Raw genomic sequence first — 23271 nt, 5'->3', positions numbered from 1 at the left:
CCACTTGCATTAACTCAGAGATTATTTCCCTTTACTGCTCAATACTGAAACTGCAGCCAAAATTAGAGGCTGTTTGAACTATATGTGTCATGTACACACAGATGTGACTGCCCTGTTATGAATCAGCAAAATGTTGACTGGTGTGTGTGTGTGTGTGTCTGTGTGTGCGAAAGAGAGAAAGAAAGAGTATTTGCGCAATAGCCAAAGCAGCAGGCAGGTGGTTTTCTTGTTTTCCTCACTGGCGACTATTTAAATATTGAAGCCCTGTCTGCGCCTCACAGGCACGTTTCCAGACATCCCGCAGGAAAACTGGATGATCTGTTAAACAAAAAGGACCGTTGCTTATAAGCTAGACACTCGTAATTACGTTCACAGTTAGAACAGTGTTATAGGCCTACTCACGTCGTTATAAACATTTCCAATAAGTTAGGGGACATTTAAAATGATGGGCTACTTTATTATTAAACTTGTTATAGAGACAGTGATTCTTCAACAACTTTACTTGTTCTTGGACGCAGAGCTCAAGGTTGGGCTTGTTAAAGAGGGGCGGGATGTTTCCAGTCAAGCCTAGAGCGCCGTGCTGAGCCTCAAAACACTGTTTAGAAGCTCCAGACGAGGCCCTATTCCCACTTGTTTACTTCAACTTCAATTTCCATGTGCGCAACACCACCTGGAATGCGGACACTGGCGAACACAGAGTTCGAGAAAAACGCAAATGGCACACGATCAAGAATCTCCCCTGCAGGAATGTTGCGCTTGCTCCAACAAACACTTTTGTGGGTGCGGGTCCTCACACTAGAGAATGTAGGTAGCACACTAACCGGGCGTAAGCGCGCAAACGCACCTGCGGCAGCAATACAGAGCCGATCAGCCGAGCTATTACAAATAGGCCAACTTCACTCACGCTGAAAGGCGCTCCTCTTCTGCTCCGGGACCAAGGGAAATTGTCCTCCTCTTTTAAAGTGCGTGTCACAGCTGGCAGGTGCAACTGCGAAAAGAGAGGTCCCGTGTGATGAGGCGCAGTGAGTCCGGCTCGCCCCGTCCGCGATCGGCTGGGCTCGGCTCGGCCACGCTGTCCCTCTCCCGCAGGCTGCTGGCGGTCGGCTGATGACTGCGTACATTTCGGCCTCTTCTCCATCAGCCGAGAGCTCAGCGCACTCTGTCTCTCTGCTCCTGCATTTCATTATATCATGGCCATGTGACACGCTCAGGCATCTGTCAATGGAAACTTAAAGGGACCTCCCACGTGACGGCGGATCATGCGCGCGCCGGGCATTGCGCGTCCTGGGGAAATAAGATGCTGCGGCTTTAATAAAAGTAAACCAGCAGGCCATAAACAACCACCCAGACTGGTTTTACTGTTTTTACAGGAATGATGGTGATAATGATGAGGATGAGGATAGTTGTAGTGATGACGATAACACTTAGTGTGATGATGATGATGATGATGATGATGATGATGATGAAGATAACTATTGAGTTTGTGATGTTCTATCTATGATGATGAAGATATGTGTTATGTTGATGATGAGTATAACTGTTAATGGTTGCGATGATGATGATGATGATGATGATGATTTTGAAGTAACATCAAATGGGTGGTAAGGATGGTGATAGTGATGGTGATGATGATGAAGAATGTTAATAGTGATGAGGATGATGATGATGATGATATTAGAGGTGGAACCAGTGTTCATGATAGAGATGAAGGTGGGACTGATGATGCCTGTTTTTTGGCTATTTCTTTCTTCCATCATGAGATCATACTGTATGTGACATCATCATAGGGTGACTAACATTGTGGGGAAACACAGCTGACCTCATATAAGAGACAGTCAGATAGACAGACAAGAGCCTTTCCCCCAGTCCACAGGTATAGTATGTGCTATGTGCAGCTTATGCTGCAGGCACAAGGTTATCCTGGCTTAAATTAATTTCTTTGTGCTCTGTAAGGTGCCAGTAGAGCTTTCTTTGTTGATCATTTCCTCTTGTTTACATTAATACATTCTCTCCCAGAGGATGCCCAGCATCCATCCATCGTCAACCGCTTATCAGGGTAGCTGGAGCCAATCCCAGCTGACATCGGGCGAAAGGCCAGTCCAGGGTGTCGCCAGTCCATCGCAGGGCCTCACATAGATTAACAACCACTCACACTCACACCTAAGGATAATTTTGGAGACACCAATTAACCTAGCCTGCATGTGTTTGGATGGTGGGAGGAAGCCGGAGCGCACGGAGAGAATCCACGTGGACATGGGGAGAAAATGCAAATTCCACACAGAAAAGCCGGGGCAACCAGGGTTTGAACCCACAACCTTCTTGCTGTGAGGCAACAGTGCTAACCACTGCATCGCCTGCCTGCCTGCCTGCCTGCCTGCCTGCCTGCCTGCCTGCCTGCCTGCCTGCCTGCCTGCCTGCCTGCCTGCCTGCCTGCCTGCCTGCCTGCCTGCCTGCCTGCCTGCCCACCCAGTGTCCATGAGGCTTAAGATACATTTCCTGCCTCGTAAAAACATTGCTCATTGCATCAAATTATTAAATACTTTGGAAAACAGCCAGGAGTGATATCAAATAAATAAGACTAAAAGTCACGCTAGGCCGTGAGAACCTGTGTAGTTAAATTAATACCGACCATGTTAAGAAATGCTGGATGTTAGAGACCCTATGGGTAACTGCATGGATGTTGTCTGCTGCAGTGTCCTTTTCATATCATATCATAAGGAATGACCAAAGTCAGAAATGTGTATATCTTTAACATGCTGATGTTTAGCATATGACCTTTAGCATGTTAGCATGCTATATTTGCAGTAATTTCAAAATACAGCTGAATGCAGGCTGAAATTTGGTCATTAGCCTTAAAGGTATGCTGTTATGAACTTAACTGTTAAAGCTGCTCTAATTAATATTTTAATTTTAACTTTATTAATTAACAGAAAGTTAAGGACTGCCATCCTTACTGAGCTGCTACTATCATGGGATTGTGAATAGGTTCTATGAAGACTACAGTATGACATAAACCTAAACTAAAATCTAATCTACACTTAAAAATACAATAAAAACCATGGTCAGATTTACATCATAGGGTGTAGCGACGTTTGCCGGTGTTACCTAATAATAAAACCATTCTCACTTGTATTCTCAGTGTCTGGATTTACATCCCCACAAACAAAACTTGACCAGTGCCTTTCCATTTGCAGTAAGTGGAAGCAAGGCCCTGCCAGACCCTGGACGTGCACTTAGAAGAAACTCCATTATCATTCCCTTCACGTCATCAAGCCTGGAAGAGATTCACTTGCAGATGATTCATCAAAAACTAACACTTTCACCAGAATTTTACAAAAATATCAAATCCAAAGCAACAGCAACTGTTACTGTGCCTCATTCCACACCACTGGGTGCCTTCGCTACTAATCTCTATTGTAAAAGAAAAAGGCATTTGATGTATTATTGTGTCCCCAATACATAATTTCCACAATTTTCTTGAATCTTGTTGCTTCTAATGCAAATATTTTTCTGTTATTTACTTCATTCTAGTAAAGTGAATTTCCCAACCGCCTGAAATGCCTGAAACAAGAGAAACGGCAATTATCTCAGCCCAGCAGGTTTATTATCAATTTATTTTGAAAGAAAAATCGTGTTTGAAAGCTGAATGTTAGACCAAAATTAATTACTTAATAAATTACTTGTGTCAAAAATATGCAAAAATAGCCCACTTAAAAACGTTGATGAAAACACATACATACAGAAAATAATGTAGTCAATGAAACTCGTAAATTCTTTCATGAATACTGTTTGACTTGATTTTCTCTTCAGTGTGATGGAGGGTCTCGTTGGCAGTCAGGGCCGTGTGAACATACCAGAGGTCCAGGAGTCTCTGAGGCTCGCAGACCCCCTGTGGTTTAATTAGAGCGGATTACAACTCTCAACAACAAAAGGCACCTCTCTGCTTCCCCCTTTTTTGCCTGCTTGTATGTGACACTGCCAACTAATAGTGGCTCCTTGTGTGCTGCCAACCCATTGAGAAGGCATAAAACAGACATCTATCACATGCATATTATCCAAACTTGATTATTATTATTGATTACATAGTTAATTTAATTTCTTAACTTGTCTAGAAAATGTCAATATGACAGATGACTAGCACATGTCATCAGGTGGTTACCAGTTAGTAATCAGAGCCCAATGTGATGTATCAAGTAGACAACCATTTAATTCATAATTGACAAAACAATCCCACCCCAAAGTCCATTTAGTAGTTGTTTTGAAGCTTTTGATCATATTACACAATCTCCATCTACCGGAGATCATGTCCATGATACAACTGAAGGCTCTAGAGCAGCTAAACTTGTAATCAGATTATTCTGTCAACTAAGGTTTCTTTCTCAACTTGATTTATGATATTAAGTAAATAAAAGTAAGCCAGCAAACATTTTCTAAGTGAGTCATTGTAATTGCTTTTTTTAGTTGACTAATCAGTTGTTGGATAGATTAGTAATTGTTGAGCTCTAAATCAGGGATTGTAACAACAATTATGTTATGTTATGTTATTATGTAATAACTAATATCATTAGTAATAATAACTAATAAGTTAGCTATTAAATAAATAGTACCATAAATTAGCAAATGATAGCATTAAAAAAACTGATAGCACTCACATTGAGACAGAGTGCTTAAAGGCATAATGAGTAGCATTTGGGAACATCAAGAAAGACACCAGATTTAAAAGCTTCACTATACTGTGAATACAGAGAGATTTATTTATGTATTTTTATACATGTATTTATACCAGTCATGCACTCTAGCTTTTAAATTATTGTTTTTGAATACATTATTTAGGCTTAAAATATTTTTGAACATTTTCCATTTTGACCTTAACAGAGTGTTCCTGAGAGTGCTCCTTTATTAGCCACGCTTCAGGTGGCTCTGTGGATGGAAATGTCTCTCTGTCAGTCTACCACTTTGGTCCAGGCTGAAATAGCTCAACAACTTTTAGATAGATTGCCATGACATTTGTAGAGACATTCATGGTCCCCAGAGGATGATTTCTAATTACTTTGTGGTGATCCCATGAGTTTTCATGAAGCACCATCATCAGGTCAAAAATTATATTTGTCAGTAGCCTACTTTGGTTTACAACTAAATAGAACTAATGATGTTTGTATTTGGTTCTAATTAACAAATCTTAGCATGCTTACATGGTGGTGACCACAGCAAACATGATAACTGTTTAACAAAGGATGCTAGCACTGTCATTTTGAGCATGTTAGCATGCTGATGTTAATATTTAGCTCATAACACCGCGGTGACCTTTGAGCATCCCTCCAAACAGAGGGTGGTGTGAAAGAGGTGGGGTTTGAGGGATGGAGGAAGAGTTGTGTTAAGCATATAAGTTATCTCATTGCACATTTTAAATAAGAATACATGTTAAATATCACATTTAAAAGAGGTCCAGTGTACGGGAATAAAGCAACGTTCATATTACTCACCCGATGATTCATCCACCCTGTAAACTACCAATGACTCGACATGTAGTGAAAAACTGAGATCACCCAGAGAGGTGTGCTGTCTTTGTTTCAGAAAGGAACCAATGCAATATCAAACAGGCCAACAATCTACAGTCCAATAATGACAGGACAAAAAAAAAAATGAACAAGGCCTTGACAGGACATAGCACATTTAATTAACCCCTGAGGTGTCACTGGGGCATAGTGCACAGGTCAAAAAAGCACAGCATACACACGGTTAATAGTAGAGTTAGTAATGACCCAACAGTAGCAAACCCTATATACCCAGATATCTGTCTGTGTGAAAATGTACAAATAAAAAGTATGTAGATAAACATATAGTATACGTTTATATAATATAAGATAGAGCACAGGTGTGGTATCTACAAACATTTATGTAAGTATTAGACATTGTTTCTGGAAAGGGACATTAGTTTTCAAATGCAATTTCAATGTATGGGGTAATAATGAGGTAAGTAGCAGCCTAACTAATAAGGCTTTATTGCTATTTTTGTGGGTCAACTGCCCTTTGAACTGCAGCTTTTAAGTACTAGCTGACTGGTTAAAGCTTAATGATGTGAAAAATATGATAACGTGAACACCTGATGTTTTATCATGATGGGTGTGAAACATAGACTGTATATAAAAAGGTGTGGAATATCTGGCTTGGTAATGGTACTTTGCGCGTCTTTGTACAAATAAAATAAGCCAGGCTGTACTGTCTCTTTAAGGGCTGTCACTGCTCACGCCTGCTAGCCTCCCGCTGCTTGTTATTTTCTGCAACAAGATGGCTGTCGTTCCTGAGAGCAGAGTCCTCACTTTCAGCGTTTTTAAATGGAGCTCTTACTCGTCTACATATTTACCTGAGTGAGTAATGCTCACGTCGGTTTGCACGGCGTATGCATTAGGTTTTGTGGTTACAGGGGGTCTTTTTTCATCGCCTTTTTGCACAAGTGTTTCTTCCAGCCGGCCTGACTGGCCTAGCGCGTCTGCGATCCCAGCTAGCTAGCGTTAGCTTAGTCAGTGGCGATAGGGGCGTTTGATTTTGATACGTAGCCGCCCGATAGTGATGTTGCTGGTGATCCAATGAACCGTTTATGGTAAACAGTAAGCTAGTGTGTGGAACATTGTACGTTTGATAAGACAACCTTTTAGATATTTCTTTGGAACTTGAGGTCTTTCAGCAGTGACGTTTAGATAATGTAATAGATAACGTTGGGAGTTTGTCTCTTGTTCACTGCACCTTCGTTGAAGGTGCTTTATGTACGTTAAGTTAGATTTTCTTCTCTTGAAAAGAGCTTGTTTTGGATCAACAACCTTCAGTACTTTGTATTGACACTAGGTCAGGAAAACACAGACTAATGAGTTGTTTAAATATTAATGTTAGCATATTTCGGGTTGCAATGCGCTATCCGGTAAGTTACCCTCGTAACGTTAACGTTACGTGGAGTAAAAACGAACGTCCACATTAGCGTTCTGGACTCCAGAGCTCAAGTAGGCAACTATAGTTAGCTGCTGTTAACTAACGTTAACCAAAGAGCCCTGCCTTATAAACAATAGCTAATCACCTTTCTTCACCGGGTAACGTTACCTGAAACTGCTGTTACAAAACGAACGGTCCCACTTTATGGTTGGCATACAATAACACAAATAACCCATAACCCAAATGTTCGATAACTAACATTCATAACAATATGAAGTCACACATAAAACATTCGCCTGTTGCTGCTTCAACACACAGTTTAGCTGTAACTAAGCTAGCTAACAACAACAGTAGTCTGCTAGCTGATAGTAAATATACTGTAATGTTAACTAATAATCAATGGGCTCATTGCACGTGCTAATACAATTTAGCTGGACTGCCTCAGCAGTAGTACTGTTATGTTTCCGTTAAAGCTAGTGTATACACACACGAACACACACCCTTGTTTATGTCACCAGTACTCGCCTTACCTTTCTTTGTTTGTGTTCTTTAGGAATATCTTGGTAGACAAGCCTAATGATCAGTCTTCCAGGTGGTCTTCTGAGAGCAACTACCCTCCACAGGTAGGTCTACTGATGTTGACACAAATTGTGTCTTTACTTGACTTGACTTTTCCTGGGAGCTTGACATGAGAGTTGACCGTGTGCATTAAGAACAAATTGTGAAGTTAAGGGTGTCTGATGTTTGCGTCTTAATAATACCAGTTGCCACATCTTTCTGATTTCTTTACAAACTCCTTTCGGCTAGTTTTCCATCTTGACCGAAAACAGCAGTGTTTGAGGTTAAAGATTTAAGAAACATTGTTGATATGAGAGCTGTTGGTTGAAGACGTCACTTTGGGATTTTGAAAATTTTGATGGACGTCTTCCATAATTTTCTTAAATTTCATAGACCAAACGATAAGTTGAAAAAACACACATTAATTCATACTTAGTTACAGCCCAAATTGATCATTATTATTGATCTAGGTATTTTGTATGTTGATAGGTGGCCTTGTCATTTCTTTCTTGCGGTGTGTCACTGAAAGACCAATAAAAACCCAACATAATTATCTGAGATACCTAAACTATGTGTTGCAGCTGATAGGACTGGGAAAGATATTGCATATTGGTTTTGGCTTCAGAATACTACATCACTTTGAACAGGGGTGAGTGCCAGGCCCAAAAATACAGTAGACTATACTAGGAGAGGGGACTGGAGTTCACTTTAAATCCATGTCCAGAGTGCTGAGGTGGGGCATCTAGCAAAGAACTAGTTAAATCTGATCTTTACAAAATAAAACATGTTCACAGAAAGTAAATGCAGATCAATGCCTGAGGGCTCATAAGTCAGTAAAAGTACTTTGTTGAAAGTGTCATGTGGTAAGACTCGGGTGTAAACTTTAACGTCCTGCTTTCCACTAGCACATTTAATGAATGTTCTGGCCCGTGGTCTCCACTCGTTCTGGCCTAATGGCCACTGGTGATTTGTCATTAGATGTCCTGGCTTGTTAGACCATCAGTGGCATGTGGATGTGGCTCATAAATTGTAATGCCACTTACCTGATGCAGTAGATTGACCCTGCTGTAGTTATTTAGATAATGAGCAAATCTTTTCACAGTGGCTGGCCTGCTATAAGCACAGGCAATTTCCTGCAGTCCTTCACACGCTAATAGCATCGTAACTCTGCTCTTTGCCTTCAGTCTGTTTCATGTCTCCTCTCTCTTTCTTCAGTTTTTAATCTTGAAATTGGAAAGGCCAGCAATTGTTCAGAGCATCACCTTTGGGAAATATGAGAAGACTCACGTCTGCAACTTGAAGAAGTTTAAAGTGTTTGGTGGGATGAGTGAAGAGAACATGACAGAGCTTTTGTCCAGGTGAGATGTTACTACTAATGCCAGTCCAACTGTTTATTTTTTGTGAAAACCTAGTTTTTATGCGCTTTTTGGTAGGTGAGTGGAGTTCAGTTGTGGGACAGACCACAATGGAGAAAGCTATTACTGATTTGCTGTTTGTTTCAGATTTGCATGTAACTTTTTAAAGGTCAGAAAAAGTCAGTCAATAGAAGGGCCCTACTTGCAGTAGGACACTATGGACTAAAGTAAACTAGTGCAAAATAGCTCAATCGTCCTTCACGAGAAAATCATTTGTAGATATGCAGCTTTTGGTCATGCTGCCCCGCTACATAGTGACAAAAATAGTTTAAAAGTGGAAGCACTTGAAGGTTTTGAAAATACTTCTGAATAAATCTGAACATTACTGAACTTGGCTTTAGTACTACCCAGAAGCGTGTCCCCAAATTGGGCAGAGAACAGTGGAAACAAAGGCAGAACCTGTTAATAGAACCACACTAAGTTACAGGTTGTTAAAGTAATAATCTCCAAGATTTTTATTTAAATAAATGTCTGTAAAGTCACTATCTATAGCCGAATAAAGTAACACAATGGTGATTGTGCGCACTGCAAGTTTGGCAATATTTACATATTTGCTGCATTACGAAATGGGTGAAAGAAAGGTTGTATAAAGGTACTGCTGCTGAAAACCGAACTTTTCCTACTGCTGCAGCTTCACTTTAGAAGCATTTAACTGGCAAAACATGAGTTGAGTTTTATTATGAAGTAGATGTAGGAAATGCAGTGTGTTTGTCAATGAGCTTATGCTGAGAGAGAGAGAGAGAGAGAGAGATAAAAAAATAATAAAACACAGAATAATAGACCAAGGCCATTTAGTGCCTGGCTTCTTTATTAAAACGCCAATTTGTAGGAGTAGTTTGCTTGCTGTACCTCGAACTCTGGAATGTGTGGTACTAAGCTGCATTTGCTGTTACCACCAGTAACTACGGGCGTCTCCAAATAAACCAGGACTAAAATATTAAGGGTTACATAGTGGAAAAGCCCTCTATGCATTGATTATTTGATCCACATAATAGTTTCACTCAGTTTTTATCAATGTACTTTCTTACTTAAAATGTAATGTTTTAGCTATTAATTTCATTTGTCGTGGTTGGCTGGTGGCCCTAGTTTTAGCATTCCCTAGTGCATAATATTGACTTTTATTGTCACTAAATGCAACAGTGTCAGATTGCAGATCGGGATACCCTGACTTATGGTATCTGTATCATTCTTATGATTAGATGATCACAAATTCCTGGAAGAACTGTATTGTGGAAAAGCAGAAGAAAAACAATCTTAAGCTTGTGTATTAGCAAATTTTGCATTTGTCTGCCAGCTCTGGTGATACCTGATAATTGTAAAATGCTGCCATTTCTAGAATATATTTTGCTCATACACATCCACATGTATACTGGGATTATTATTATTATTATTATTATTATTATTTTTATTATTATATTTGAATGACTAACATAAATTTACCATCTAATGGAAGAAGTTGGCATCGCATCTCAATAATCATCAGTAATATAATTTATGAAACAGCTGCATCATCTCCAGTCTCTACTTCCTTCTCTTCCAGTGGCCTTAAGAATGACTACAACAAGGAAACGTTCACCTTAAAGCACAAGATTGACGAACAGATGTTTCCCTGCAGATTTGTCAAAATAGGTGAGAACTATAGGTGACAACCACTAAGCATGTGGTTTCTGAAATGGTTTCTGTTAGTCTTAGGGGAAAAAAACCCCACAGTGAACATTTCGGTCTTTTTACACTGTTTTCTCCATCTTTGTGTGTCTCAGTGCCTCTGATGTCTTGGGGTCCTAGTTTTAATTTCAGCATCTGGTACATTGAGCTGCACGGTATCGAAGATCCTGATGTTGTGCAGCCCTGCCTTAATTGGTACAGCAAGGTAAGCACCTGAGGGTAGCCTGGGGGTTACAGACATAGGCTCGGGCTTGAAGAGTGGATTATGAATTCAGCAGGTCTGAATATGGAATTGGATTGATTAATCAGTAATGAAAAAGAACCGGGCTGATAAGTGTATGGATAAGATAATGATACAGTCTGAACAATGTCCAACCCTACAGCTGGCTAGTGCCTTCACACCCACATTGGGAGGATGAGCAAATCGCAGTTCAGTTCATAAAAAATGGCTTCACAGTGGAGTCACATACATTGATAGCTAGATACTGTGCAGTAAGACCTCGGTTGAGTCCATACTGTGGAAATTAGCAAGCATTAAATAATCATGTTCAAAACACAAGATCAAAGATATTATGAAAAGCTGGTAAATTTATCAAAACAAAAACATTGCTGCGGGTATAAAGGAGTTCTGTAAACTGTGTTGTTCCTCCTTGAGTCTCGAAGTATTGCAGTGCTTCAGTTTTACTCTTAAAAAGCTGTATAAACCCTGTATTTAGTGTCACCCAAGTTCATATGGCATTGGAGACCAGATAAAGTAAAGTAAAGTAGGGCTTTGCCATATGGCAAAAAATTCATACCCCGATATAGGTAATTTCATATCCCAAATACGATATATATCCCGCTAGAGAACATATTTCTTGTAAATTCAATGAAATATATGACATTTCTGGATCTTGGAATATTTCTCTGCATTATAAAGGTGGGGTAAGCGAGAACTTAGAAGGGAGAAATCAAACACCATGACAAATGCCACGATGATGCTACTTGCTGCTGCAAAGCTAACATGAGAGGACAAGCAGCACAGCAGCTCCAGACAGCGACACAACTCTCCTGCTGCTACAGCTAAAGCCTCGTTCACGCTACACGAATTTTAGCCCGATTTGCCACTCGGCACATAACGACTGGCGACCGCCAATCAACTGCTGATTTACTCCCGATCACAGCCTGACGGTAGCCAGCTGTTTCGAGTGTAGGTTCATGTCATTTCATGTTTCTCATTTCACGTGTTTTCTTGACAAAACGTGGTTTGGAGTCCAGCGTCGGGTGACACAGCCGCTGTCAGCTCGTGTAGTGTGTGACCCACTGTCACCGACAGTCACGTAGTGGGAACGCCACAACGACTTCAAGACTCCCGTACACAAGACGGCAAGTTGTGTAGTGTGAACGGCACGGCCATCCGCTGACGCTGAAAGTCCTGTAGTCTGTACGAGCCTTAAAGAGGTGATGTTATGCTCATTTTCAGGTTCAAAATCCTATTTAGGGGTTGTACCAGAACAGCTTTACATGGTTTAATTTTCAAAAAACACCATATTTTTTGTCACACTGCACATTGCTGCAGCTCCTCTTTTCACCCTGTGTTGAAGGCTTCGTTTTAGCTATGGAGTGATACACCTAGTCTCTAAATGATCTTTGTTGGAAGTTGCACATGCTCAGTTCCTAGTTAAGGACTACTAGCCAATCAGAAGCAGAGAAGGGCGGGTCAGTGAGAAGCCGGTAAACAGCTTTGATTCAGCTATAGGCTACATGTTGCCAGGCTGGTTGGCAACATGGACTGGAGCAAGAGTTTCAGAGTGGTGAGTTATTAATCTGTAACAAAAGTATCTTTCATCCATAAAGTTTTAACTGAGCTCTGTCTCTACATCACAGGAACAACTTTATGTCCACTGACTGTTTGGAAGGGAGAGGAGAGCTGTGTGCTGCAGCTCACTGTTTTTCCACCGGTGTTTTTGAGGGAGTGTCGGACTAGCCGCTCAGCGAGCATTATGACACGTATTTTCATTGTGTCGTCACAAGAAAGGGAAGTAAAGGCTGGACTACAAACGAGCTGTTTTCAGGCAGTTCAGAGCAGAGTTTTCTGTGGGAGATGGGAACTCCCTTTGGGCTGGACTTTGGGCTTTTTCACTTTGCAAACCTGTTACATTCACAAAAAAGGGATATAACTTAATAAAGGAGAGGAGGGAAAAAACCAGATACCACCTCTTTAACATCACAACAACAGCATGTCATGATGAACTCTAAAGCAAGCTGGATGTCTGTGGGCAAGTCATTTAACGTTAACTGACTGACACTCACATCATGGCTGGAACGAATTCCAACGTGAAACTAACTTCACCTCAGTGCATAGCGATGTTCCCTCATCAAAATATTACAGTAAAGTGTAGAATTTGCGAGACAACAGTATCATAATCATAACAGAGCATAATTGTAAACAATAGACGTTTTTCTATCATCAAATGATATCGTCATATAGCACAGCTCTAGAGTAAAGTGACAGTCGTTGCCAGCTCATGTAGTGTGTGTGTGTGACCCCCTGTCGCCTATCACATAGTATCACCGACTTCAAGACTCTCGTTACAAGTGTTGCAGTCTGAACAGCTCAGCTATCTTCTGACATTGTAAGTCGTGTAGTCTGAACTAGGCATAGCAGTAGTTGATTATGTTTGTGGGTTGATTGGAGCCTGTATCTGTTTCCTCTCCATCATGCCCTTGCAGTACAGAGAACAGGAAGCCATCCGCCTTTGCCTCAAGCACTTCAGACAGCATAACTACACAGAGGCCTTTGAGTCACTGCAGAAGAAGACTCGGATAGCACTGGAGCACCCAATGCTGACCCACCTGCATGACCGGCTGGTGCTGCAAGGAGACTTTGACGCCTGCGAGGAGCTCATAGACAAAGCTGTGAGAGGTATAGTACCATTACAGGTTACTGCTGAGTTTAAGATCACTTCAATGGTTTTTTTTTTTTTTAAGGGTTCTTAGTCAAATCCTATATGCCTTATTTCTGCTTGCGTTAATAGTGATTTTGCAATATTTGATCCTCTTCTTTCTTCGGTAGACGGTTTGTTTAACCAGTATATCAGCCAGCAGGAGTACAAGCCCAGGTGGAGTCAGATCATCCCGAAATGCAACAAAGGTACAAGCGCCCAAGAAATCAACCGAGACGACTTGAACAGTGAGAGCATCTATTCAAGTGGGAATTATTCCCAATCTGTCAAACATTTCAGCACACAGTGAAAGCTCTGTGGCCTAGTTGCTAAAGTGATGCTGCCTTCCCTTTTTGTTTGTTTGTTGCCTCCCTCTCGCCCTCTGCTCCTCCCATCGTTCCACCCATTCTACATTATCTCTATCCATTTCCTCTGCGTCATCTTCCGTCTCCCACACTCATACACCATCCTTGTCTGCGCCTTCCTCTCCTCTTTGCAGGTGATGGTGACGACAACAGGCCAGGGATGAGGGGAGGACATCAAATGGTCATTGACGTCCAGACTGGTGAGACCCACGCAGCCAGTGTTATGACATGGCTGTTTAACCAATGCTATGACTCATACCCTCCTACACAGACTGAAAGCAAAGCTCTATTACTGTTCAATGAAATGAACTCTCCCTTCCCGTCCGCTCCACCTCCAGACCTTCTCCGCCAAAAGAACAGTCCTGAGGGCATTTTTCTTCTAAGAGCACATTAGTCACAACTTTTGTTTTGACAAACACACAACTATTGTTTTTGTTTCTGTATCTGGCGACATTGTTGGTGGTGTACTTCCCCACTGGCCATCTGATAAACAAAAGCCTGCATTGTGTGTGAGTAATGCAGCGTCTGCAACTTGTGTCAGAACTGAGAGAAGGCATTGCATCCCTCTGGTCTGTGTCTCAGGCCTCACACACTGATTTCTCTGTTTTGTAGCGGTAGTTGATAGTAGGGCTGCACCTAATGATTTTTTTTAATATAACAATTTATCCAAAATAAATATCAAAAACATATCTTATTATGTATCATCATCCTGAATTAGAGACAGAAAGAATAATTGCATGAACGAGTCTAATTTCCCAGTCACTGCTGGTTTATGATATCAATAATAACTTGTGCAGGTTCACAGGGGCCGATGTGACGCCTCCCACATACAACACAATGTTGTTTATTAGTCGTTATACAGCACAAGGCTGCATAACAAAAATTTGTAGTTCCTTAATGCTACACACACAACAGATAATTAAGTGTAGGCCTATATTAAAATATGGTAACATATAAAATAAAACAATATATACAGTTATTTATATACATTTATACAGACACGTATATACACGAACATTCCACAGTGCATTTTTTGAATTTGCATCTGGGGTGAATGTGAACAGCAGCAACCAGATGTGACCTTTGGGAAACAGAGTCCATCTTGACTGTGTTTGAGAACCAAGCATCATCGATGTAAAACACAGAGTCCGCTTCCTCTCATCTCGCCGAAGTCTTGCTCTGACAGCTTGAAACATGGAACGCCTGCCGAGTGCTTTATCCGGGATGTTGATGGGGCAGGTCTCTGTAACGAGTTTCTCTGAATTCCGTTGACTGGTCCAGACCGGCTCTTTAGGAGCAGAATTAAGTCCAAGCTGGGCCAGCATGGCTCCTCTTCTAGCTCTCTTTCCTCTCCTCTGAGCGATTACAGCACCCGCCGTGGCACCTGGTCCGATGTGGATCGTGGTCTGTTGCTCTTTAATCTAAAAACGTTGTCTTCATCTTCCAATGACTGTATTTATATCAGAGGTCACACGTTTTGGCAGTAAAACCGGAAAAAGTAAAAACCAAAAGTGTAGCAACGTTTGAAGAAGCTACCGGCTGCTGCTTCTACAAGCGCTGCCGGTTGCCTTCGTTTTGTTTCACATACAGCATTAATAACCCTGAAACAACATGACAATGGCAGAGATTGGCTACTGCATATTCAGCACTTCCTTAGAACTTCATTAAAGTCATAGCTTTGTCAAACAAATTCATTTCTAACATATATCAAACCTCCTTTTCAACAATTAACTACCACATCGGAGCATATAAGCCCCGCCCATGAGATCGTGCCTGGTATAGAGCAGAGCGGCTCGCACTGTACTGCAGTTTATTCAAAGTTTATTCTGAACGTGTCGGCTGTCCAGATTACACCAAATGTGACACTGCGCTCCCTTGGGTCCACAGCAACACACCCGCCATGTGTGAGGTCAATCGGAGGAACGGTTGTCGACGCAATCGAAACACACACAGATTCCTGCCTTTATTAGAGAGATAACAGACCATAATTGTCAGATGCTTGATCAGAAAATACTGGACCTCAAATTTAAGGATTGCAGTGACACATTGATTTATGTCAACCCTTCCCTGAACTAGAGAATCCAATTTTTTTATTTATTTTTTTTTTTACTGAAATGTAAAATGGCTCTGACATGGATTGATTTCATCACTGGAGTAATATGCAGTAAAATAATCACTGGCAAATGTATTTTTGCATCAGTGTGGGGGAAAGAAATGAACTGAACTGAAATGATTCAATCTGTTAGGTTAGTTTAAGCCATTTTCTCAGTCATATGTGGCTGTTAGCTGTGAACGGAAAATATAAACCCGCTGAATGTTAGATGACGCATAGTGTAACATTACGTTACCATGACTGCAGCGGTGCAGGAATTTTTATCATGGGGTGACGAAGAAACATTTAGAAAATCAATTTTAATGGACTACTGCTAACACTCCTCATGTTGATAATCCTAATGTATGGAGCTTGTGCGGACTAACAGTAAACTGTCTTGCCTCTCATCTGCACTGCTGTGAAAACTGTCTAAAATACTGCCAAATTTTAAATGGTAGTAGGTGAGTTTTTTTCAGCTGCAGCTTCACCTCTTCCCTGCTTTGACCGTGTGCAGTACTTCATTATACTGCACACAGCGCCACACCGACACACGTCATGTAATCGATGACGTCGATTGCATAGATGAGTCGCCCCAGCCCTAGTTGATGGTAGATGTTGATATGAGATCCCACATGATTTCTTTGTTACCAGTCCTGGCACATCCTATTCCCACCCTGATCCAATTTTAACTCTCTCTAATTACTTTCTGCTTTAAATATTATGAAGTGTTTGGCCAAAGAATCTGTGTGTGTCTCAACACAAGGCATGGCTTTTAATATTAAAATGTTCAGGCTCCTATAAATGATTCTTTGTCACCATTACTGTCTTGCCCCAATCTTTTTTTCTTCTGATCCCAGCAGTAGTTCTTTCACTGTACATTATGATTGTTATGGAGCTTGACAAAGAACAGATATCTATACATTTTAAAAACAAACCACACAAGGCTTGTCTTGAAGATTTAGGCTTTGAAAATGATTGCTTTACCAGTTCTGTGCCGATCCTTTCACATTTGCTTCTGTTCCTATTTTTATCCTGAGTAATTATTTTCTGCTTTGATTATTATGGAGCTAATATCATCTGTTATGATCTCATGCTGGAATGCTGTATCACAGACAGTCAGACTTTTCCTGTCCCATCCCAATCCTCACTATACAATAGTGCTTCTGGCCCACAGGAGTCATTTTAAACCAGTGCTTAGTTCATATAATTTAAGGTTTACCTCTGCCTCCAACACTAAGGCACACATTCACAGCCATACAAAAACTTTATGCTGAAACTGATTAAAAGTGCAATAAATATTTTCTACTCAAACAAACCTATTGTTGATCATAACCATTGACTCATTAAATATTTTTTGGCTTTCACAACTTTCTGGCTTGTAGTCTGTTTTGGAATTGCAGCAGTAATGGCAAGACTTATTTCCTCCTACACAAGTCTCTGATACAATCGCAACTTCCCACAACTCCCATCTGCCAGAACTATAATGCTTATAGCTTATATTTAACCCAAACAGTGCTGATTTCACAGAGACTAGCAAGCTTATTAACTTGAGACACAACACCAAAGTGTTGTGAAGAGGTAGTATATTCTTCTGTTTATGTACATGTTTTTATTTCACACTTGCTTTGGCAATGTAAACGCCTGTTTCCCATGCCAATAAAGCCCCATTGAATTGTACATCACAACACATCATGTCTTGTAACACCATGTCCTCTTTTGCAGTCTTGTTACTGAGTAGTTCCCAAATATTAGTGATTCACAAATATGTTTTGTGAATATTTAACATTTAATATTTGAAATTCGCAGATTCACAGTAGGGATGCACGAACGTTCGGTCACCGAAATTAATCGGCCGAAAATAGCAAAAAACACTTTCGGTGTTTGGCCAACTAAGTCAAAAGACCGAATAACTTTTAACGAACAGTTACATTGACATGTCGGCAGTGTGAAATCATTTTAAAGTGTCAGAGAAAGACGCAAAGTATAAAACATATTACATATGTCCATTAAAAGTAAATGGACACATGTAATTTACTTTACCGGACCCTCTCGGGCCTCGGACCCACCCCTCAAATCCTGTGGGAAACACGGAGTAAAAAGCACATTTTGACTATTTAATTCATGTGATGGTAAAAAAAAAAAAAAAAAAAAAAAAAAGAAGGGGGAAATAAATGGGGAAAAAAATGTGAATGTACTTGTTTGGTATGCTGGAAATGTTTTCATTATATTAGGTTTCCGCTTCAGCCAACAATTTTCATTTGCATCTCAAATTCACAGTATCTTAATAGGGATTTCGGCCACACCATATAGCATAAAATGCCATATTGACCTCTGTTTTTATACAGCCTTGTGAACAAGTTAATCGGGCAAAGACACTTTTGGTTACAAAAGAAACAAAACAAAACAAATTTGCTGTTACTGGTTGGAAACTGCAGTTTCTCCAAAGTCTTTATACAATAAACACTGCAGGAGCCTTTGCAAAATAGTACATTTTCCTAAAACAAACCTCTTGCTGAATTTCTTGACTAATTTTAATGTAGGCTAAGTGTCTTTTGAAATGTGTATCTGTGTCTTAATGGTCAAATATTCAAAAAATAAATTCAGAGAACCAATGAAAATGCTGCAGGCTGGATCGCACTATGTCTTCTTTCTGTCGATTACCTTGTCTACAGAAAAAGACTCCATGTCAGTTCACCTCACCATGGGGAACTTTAAATCCTTTGTTTACCTTTAATCTGATTATTCACAGTATCTGCTTGAATGTGTTTGTACTGAGTGGAGGGATGGTAGAGCGCTTGCGTTCAGCTGTGCTTTCCAAAGCAGAATGCACATGAAGAGACGATGGTTAATGTTGTGGTGTTGCTGATTTTTCCCTGCAGAGACTGTGTATCTGTTTGGGGGCTGGGACGGCACACAGGATCTGGCTGACTTCTGGGCTTACAGTGTTCAGGAGAACCAGTGGGCCTGCATCTCCAGAGACACTGAGAAAGAGGTGAGTGGGGTTGGAAAACATTTTGTCTACTTGGTAATAAAGCTGTATGTATTAAAATGATTAAAAAGTTGCAGGAATCCTTGTCAAGACCTCTAACTTTCACTCAAACTTTCACAATTCAGTTTATCTTTGTATGGTTGTATTTTGTTAAAGGCTCCCTTTGCAGAATTCCATGGGTTTTTTTTTTGATAATAAAGCAGGTCTATTTGCTATATTAATACTGTGAAAGTATCATAATGCTCAATTCACAGAGACGTGACACAGCCCTTGTTCAGAAGATGTACCACAAAAATTTTCATTTTAAATTAATTAATTAATGTCTTCATGTAGAGTCTAAATTGGATTTGTGACCTGTCCAGGGTGTACCCCGCTTCTCGCCCGATGGATGGATTTAGTGAACCCACTTTCCCCCCATTCTTTCTCCTAACCACTGAACACAGTTCGGACACAGAATTCGTCTTTGAACTAACACTTAAAGAAAAGCAGATGACATATTAGGTGTTTAATGAGAAAGCTTTTAATAAAACCTTTTTGTTTTTATTCGTGTTTGGAGTTGAAGTCTAGTTATGATGATTTATAGTCTTCACTAGTGCCTGAAATTGTTGGTTTGACGATCAATATTTGTGAATAATTCTTCTATGTCCTGTTTAAACATATTGGTGGTTCTCAACTATAGCGGACACCACTCATCACGACTCATTATTGCTTTAAGAAACTAATTTTATATATATAAAAAAGTAATTTTATATAATATAATAGTTTTCTGGCTCCTTTGTACCAATCAGAGTGGTCCGAGTGCCCGTTCGTGCCACAAGATGTGTATTGACTCTCAGCGACGTCAGATCTACACGCTGGGCCGGTACCTGGACTCCAGCGTCCGGAACAGCAAGTCTCTGAAGAGCGACTTCTACCGCTACGACATCGACGCCAACACCTGGACGCTACTCAGTGAGGACACATCAGCTGATGGAGGGCCAAAGTTGGTGTTTGACCACCAGGTAGGTGGAATCACTTCCTGTTTGTACCTCCCTTACATCTCGTATGTCTTTACACACTAGCTGAATGTTTAGCTGTGGTTGATCAACTGTGATGAGTCATTTCAAACCTGGCCCATACATTTGTGAAATAGACTAATATATAGTCTACCATCAACGATATAAATGGGGTACACAAAATATTAGAAACACCTCTTGGTATAAAGCTGTGCAATTCAACAGCACCACAAACCGCAGCCTCAAATGAGCATAAAGCTAAAAAAAAAAACTGAAGATTATACCTTTCATGTTCAGTTTGAGGTAGGTGGATGTGATAAACAGGTAACTTAGTGTATGGCATAATAAAGAAGTATGCACCTTCAGTATTCAAACACATTGAGTCACAAAGTCATTTGTATTTGAAATTCTTTTCTTGAGAATTTAGAATTTAGGCAACGCCCCCTGCTTTCAGGTCCAGAGTTGAGTGTAGGATAGTACTGAATATAGGGATGGGAATCTCTAGGCACCTTATGATTAGATCTGATCCAGAGGGCTAGGATGCCATCATAAAACAACAGTTTTTCTGTTCATGGTTTTATGTTTTCTCACTGTGTGACTGCTTGATGCTTTTAAAACTGCGTATTTGTAACAATCCATACTTAAAAGAAACGGATGAATGTACTTCCATTATCTTTTAGTTTAGTGAGATAACTTGTATTAGTCTTATTTTGAAGAATGTAAACTTTCAACAGTGGCTCATAGCATCATTCTTACTGGAAGAGTTAAGGCGCTCAAATATCAGCATATTGGCAATATGAAAAATAACAAATTTTTCTAAAACGAAGTGTGATGTATTGAACCCCCAGTTGAATATGATATTCACTTACACTATAACCTGTGTTGGGTTACTTTTTAAATGTAAATTACAAGATTACTGCCATTAAAAAAAAAAACAGTTATACATACTGAGTGTTACCAAATGAAATGTAAGTTGGGTTTATATTTTCCAGAGGGCATGTCCTGTACGTCCGCCTTTGAATGTATTGACTCCAACATTATCTGCAGGCTAATAACTGGAGTGACAGACGTAATGTCCCCTTTACAAAGGGCTCCAAATTTTAGGAGCACCAGCACAAAATTTAGGAGCACTACTTAAATCAACATGAAACCGTTTTAAACAGTTTGCTCCATCTGTTGGTCTAAGAATAAGTAGACCATTACAGAACAGAATGGCAGAAGGTCATTTCAAATCCCAATAACGATATATATTTTGATAGAAAACATCTTTTGTATGAAATATGTCATTTCCAACTGTAACTCGGGATATTTCTCTGCATTATAACAGGGTGTCCGCGGTGTCTTAAAAAGTCTTAAAAGGTAATAAATCAATTTTGCGAAAATTAAGTATTAAAGTCTTAATCGCCATTTAACAAGGTATTAAATTTTGAAGATATTTTTTTCAATGTGAAAATCCCGTTTGTCCAAAAATTTGTTTGCTAAAAGTGTAGGTGAACGTATTTATTTATAATGCATAGCCAAAAATACTAGACCGGCAGAGAGTAGCGACTGTGATTCCTTTCTGTAACGTTAGGCGCAGGGATCTACCGAGTGCCCATTTCACTTTTAAACGCTCTAAAAAATAGATCCGTGCAAACCGGAAAGTGATTTACGAATACAACTGCCCGTAATCTCCCCCCAAAACATAGTCTAAGTGGCGATCAGTGGTAACTGGAGTAACCCGGTTGGCCGGTCGCTCTGTGGCCACTTTGAACAGCCCCGTTCCTGAAAAACAAGAGCGAGATGCGCTGCCAGCAGCTGAATCGGTAAGACAGAAGACAACAGGGAAAATCCAAGGAGCGTGTGGGTTTGGCTGTTTAGCTAAATCTTTGCCTTTTATTGAAACAAATTCAACTTTTCATAAAGCCGATGCTCTCGTCAGTGTCACTTTTTGTCAATCAATCTCAGCCTGGATGGAGCGGGATTTAAAAAAAGCTTGATGTGCTGCAACAAACTTTATAAATGTTGAACTCATTGTTCTGCATAAACGGTTATGATTACTGATGAGTTAGTAGCCTGCCCAAAATCAAGGTTGGAGACTATCATGTAGCCTAGAGTATTTTTCTTGCACAAAGTTAATGAATAAAAAACAACCCCAAACTGAATCAGCTGTAATTTTAATTAATATTATAACGTTAGCCTACTAGTGGTAAGTTATATTCTTTTATATGAAATTATATTGAATTTAGTAACATAATGAATATATTAATATCAAACTTTTAGTTAACTATTAAATTAACAATATACTTTCAATTTAATGTCATACTAATACAGTCATTTAGATCAATTCCTCCTCCAGGCTGTGCCTGTGCTACACCGCCTACACTACTTCCATTATTCATCACTCAGTTTATTCTCTTCATCTTTGTTCCCTCCTGGCCTATTTGAATTTTGTTGTATTGATCAAGTGGACGATGAAAGTTATCACGCATATCATTGCAGGCAAGCTCAAATTATCTAGTTTAAACCAACTAAAACACAAAATCACACTGTTTCACATGATTTGCCGTAATATTGCGTACATAAACGTCATAACCTGTGTAAGACAGTTGCTTTTCGCAGGAAATCTGACCAGTCCTTTATATAGAAAACTGTTTGCTCATACAGGCTGTTTATAGGCAACTGAGAAAGTTGGTGAATGCCTCAATTTTTAGGTCGCGTTACAACCTGATGACATATAGGCAATAAATATGTTATAAATATACTTAAATTACTTTTAAAACCTCAAACCTCAACCTCAAAAATGTCCCTTTTAAAGGTGTGTGGCTGATTTAATCGGTTACAGCTAAGTGGCGTGGCAGTCTTAAAATATGTTGAAAAGGTCTTGAAAAGGTCCTAAAAAGGTTTTGAGTTTCACTTCAGGATTCCTGTATAAAGCTGGGGTAACGTAAGCGATTCAGAAAAAATCCAATACCAAGACAAACATATGTCATGGTACTTGCTGCTGCAAAGCTAACATGGGAGGACGAGACGGTCCCAGAGCAGCCAAGCAGCACAGCTCTCCTGCTGCTACAGCTAACATCACAACAACAGCATGTCTTGGCGAACTAGAAAGAAAGCTGTTTATTCGTGGGCAAGTCATTTAACGTTTCCTGACTGACACACACATCATGACTGGCACTGCTGGATAGTGTTGTGTGGCTCGTCCATTACTTTAAATGCAAATTTCTTTCTGCAACACCGGCACGTGTGGAAGAACGGGCCGCAGTGAAGTTAGTTTCAAGTTGGATATTAGTTTTACGTTAGACATTCAATAGATGTTGAAGTCCAACGTGAAGCTAACTTCACTGCGGTGCAAAGCGCCG

The 23271-nt window shown here is 40.1% G+C and overlaps 2 protein-coding genes and 1 long non-coding RNA gene across 8 annotated transcripts in view; 2 read left to right on the top strand and 1 right to left on the bottom strand.

Annotated features, from left to right (window-relative positions):
* Positions 1–23271, bottom strand: part of net1 (neuroepithelial cell transforming 1) — a 202451-nt gene that overhangs the window by 55027 nt on the left and 124153 nt on the right. The window lies entirely within an intron of this gene.
* Positions 264–3472, top strand: LOC123984645. The gene is made up of 2 exons (XR_006828479.1): positions 264–804; positions 3195–3472. It is a non-coding gene; the product is annotated as an uncharacterized LOC123984645 (long non-coding RNA).
* Positions 6240–23271, top strand: part of mkln1 (muskelin 1, intracellular mediator containing kelch motifs) — a 32077-nt gene continuing 15045 nt past the window's right edge. For 2 of the 6 annotated variants that reach the window (XR_006828472.1, XM_046071620.1), the window contains exons 1-10: positions 6240–6368; positions 7478–7547; positions 8698–8840; positions 10438–10526; positions 10658–10767; positions 13275–13467; positions 13618–13734; positions 13986–14051; positions 18823–18935; positions 19721–19933. Coding sequence is in view for 5 of the 6 variants with exons in the window: in XM_046071620.1 (XP_045927576.1) it covers positions 6289–6368; positions 7478–7547; positions 8698–8840; positions 10438–10526; positions 10658–10767; positions 13275–13467; positions 13618–13734; positions 13986–14051; positions 18823–18935; positions 19721–19933 (1194 nt within the window). In the remaining variant the exon portion in view is untranslated. Of the gene's footprint in view, positions 6369–6745; positions 6765–7040; positions 7132–7477; positions 7548–8697; positions 8841–10437; positions 10527–10657; positions 10768–13274; positions 13468–13617; positions 13735–13985; positions 14052–18822; positions 18936–19720; positions 19934–23271 lie in introns of those variants that run through there. The other 4 variants (XM_046071621.1, XM_046071622.1, XM_046071623.1 and 1 more) reach the window with 4 other exon arrangements.

This window comes from Micropterus dolomieu, linkage group LG16, assembly GCF_021292245.1.
Source record: "Micropterus dolomieu isolate WLL.071019.BEF.003 ecotype Adirondacks linkage group LG16, ASM2129224v1, whole genome shotgun sequence".
Lineage (NCBI taxonomy): Eukaryota > Metazoa > Chordata > Actinopteri > Centrarchiformes > Centrarchidae > Micropterus > Micropterus dolomieu.
The sequence above is the reverse complement of the archived record's forward strand: the minus strand, read 5'-3'. Positions and strand labels throughout refer to the sequence as shown.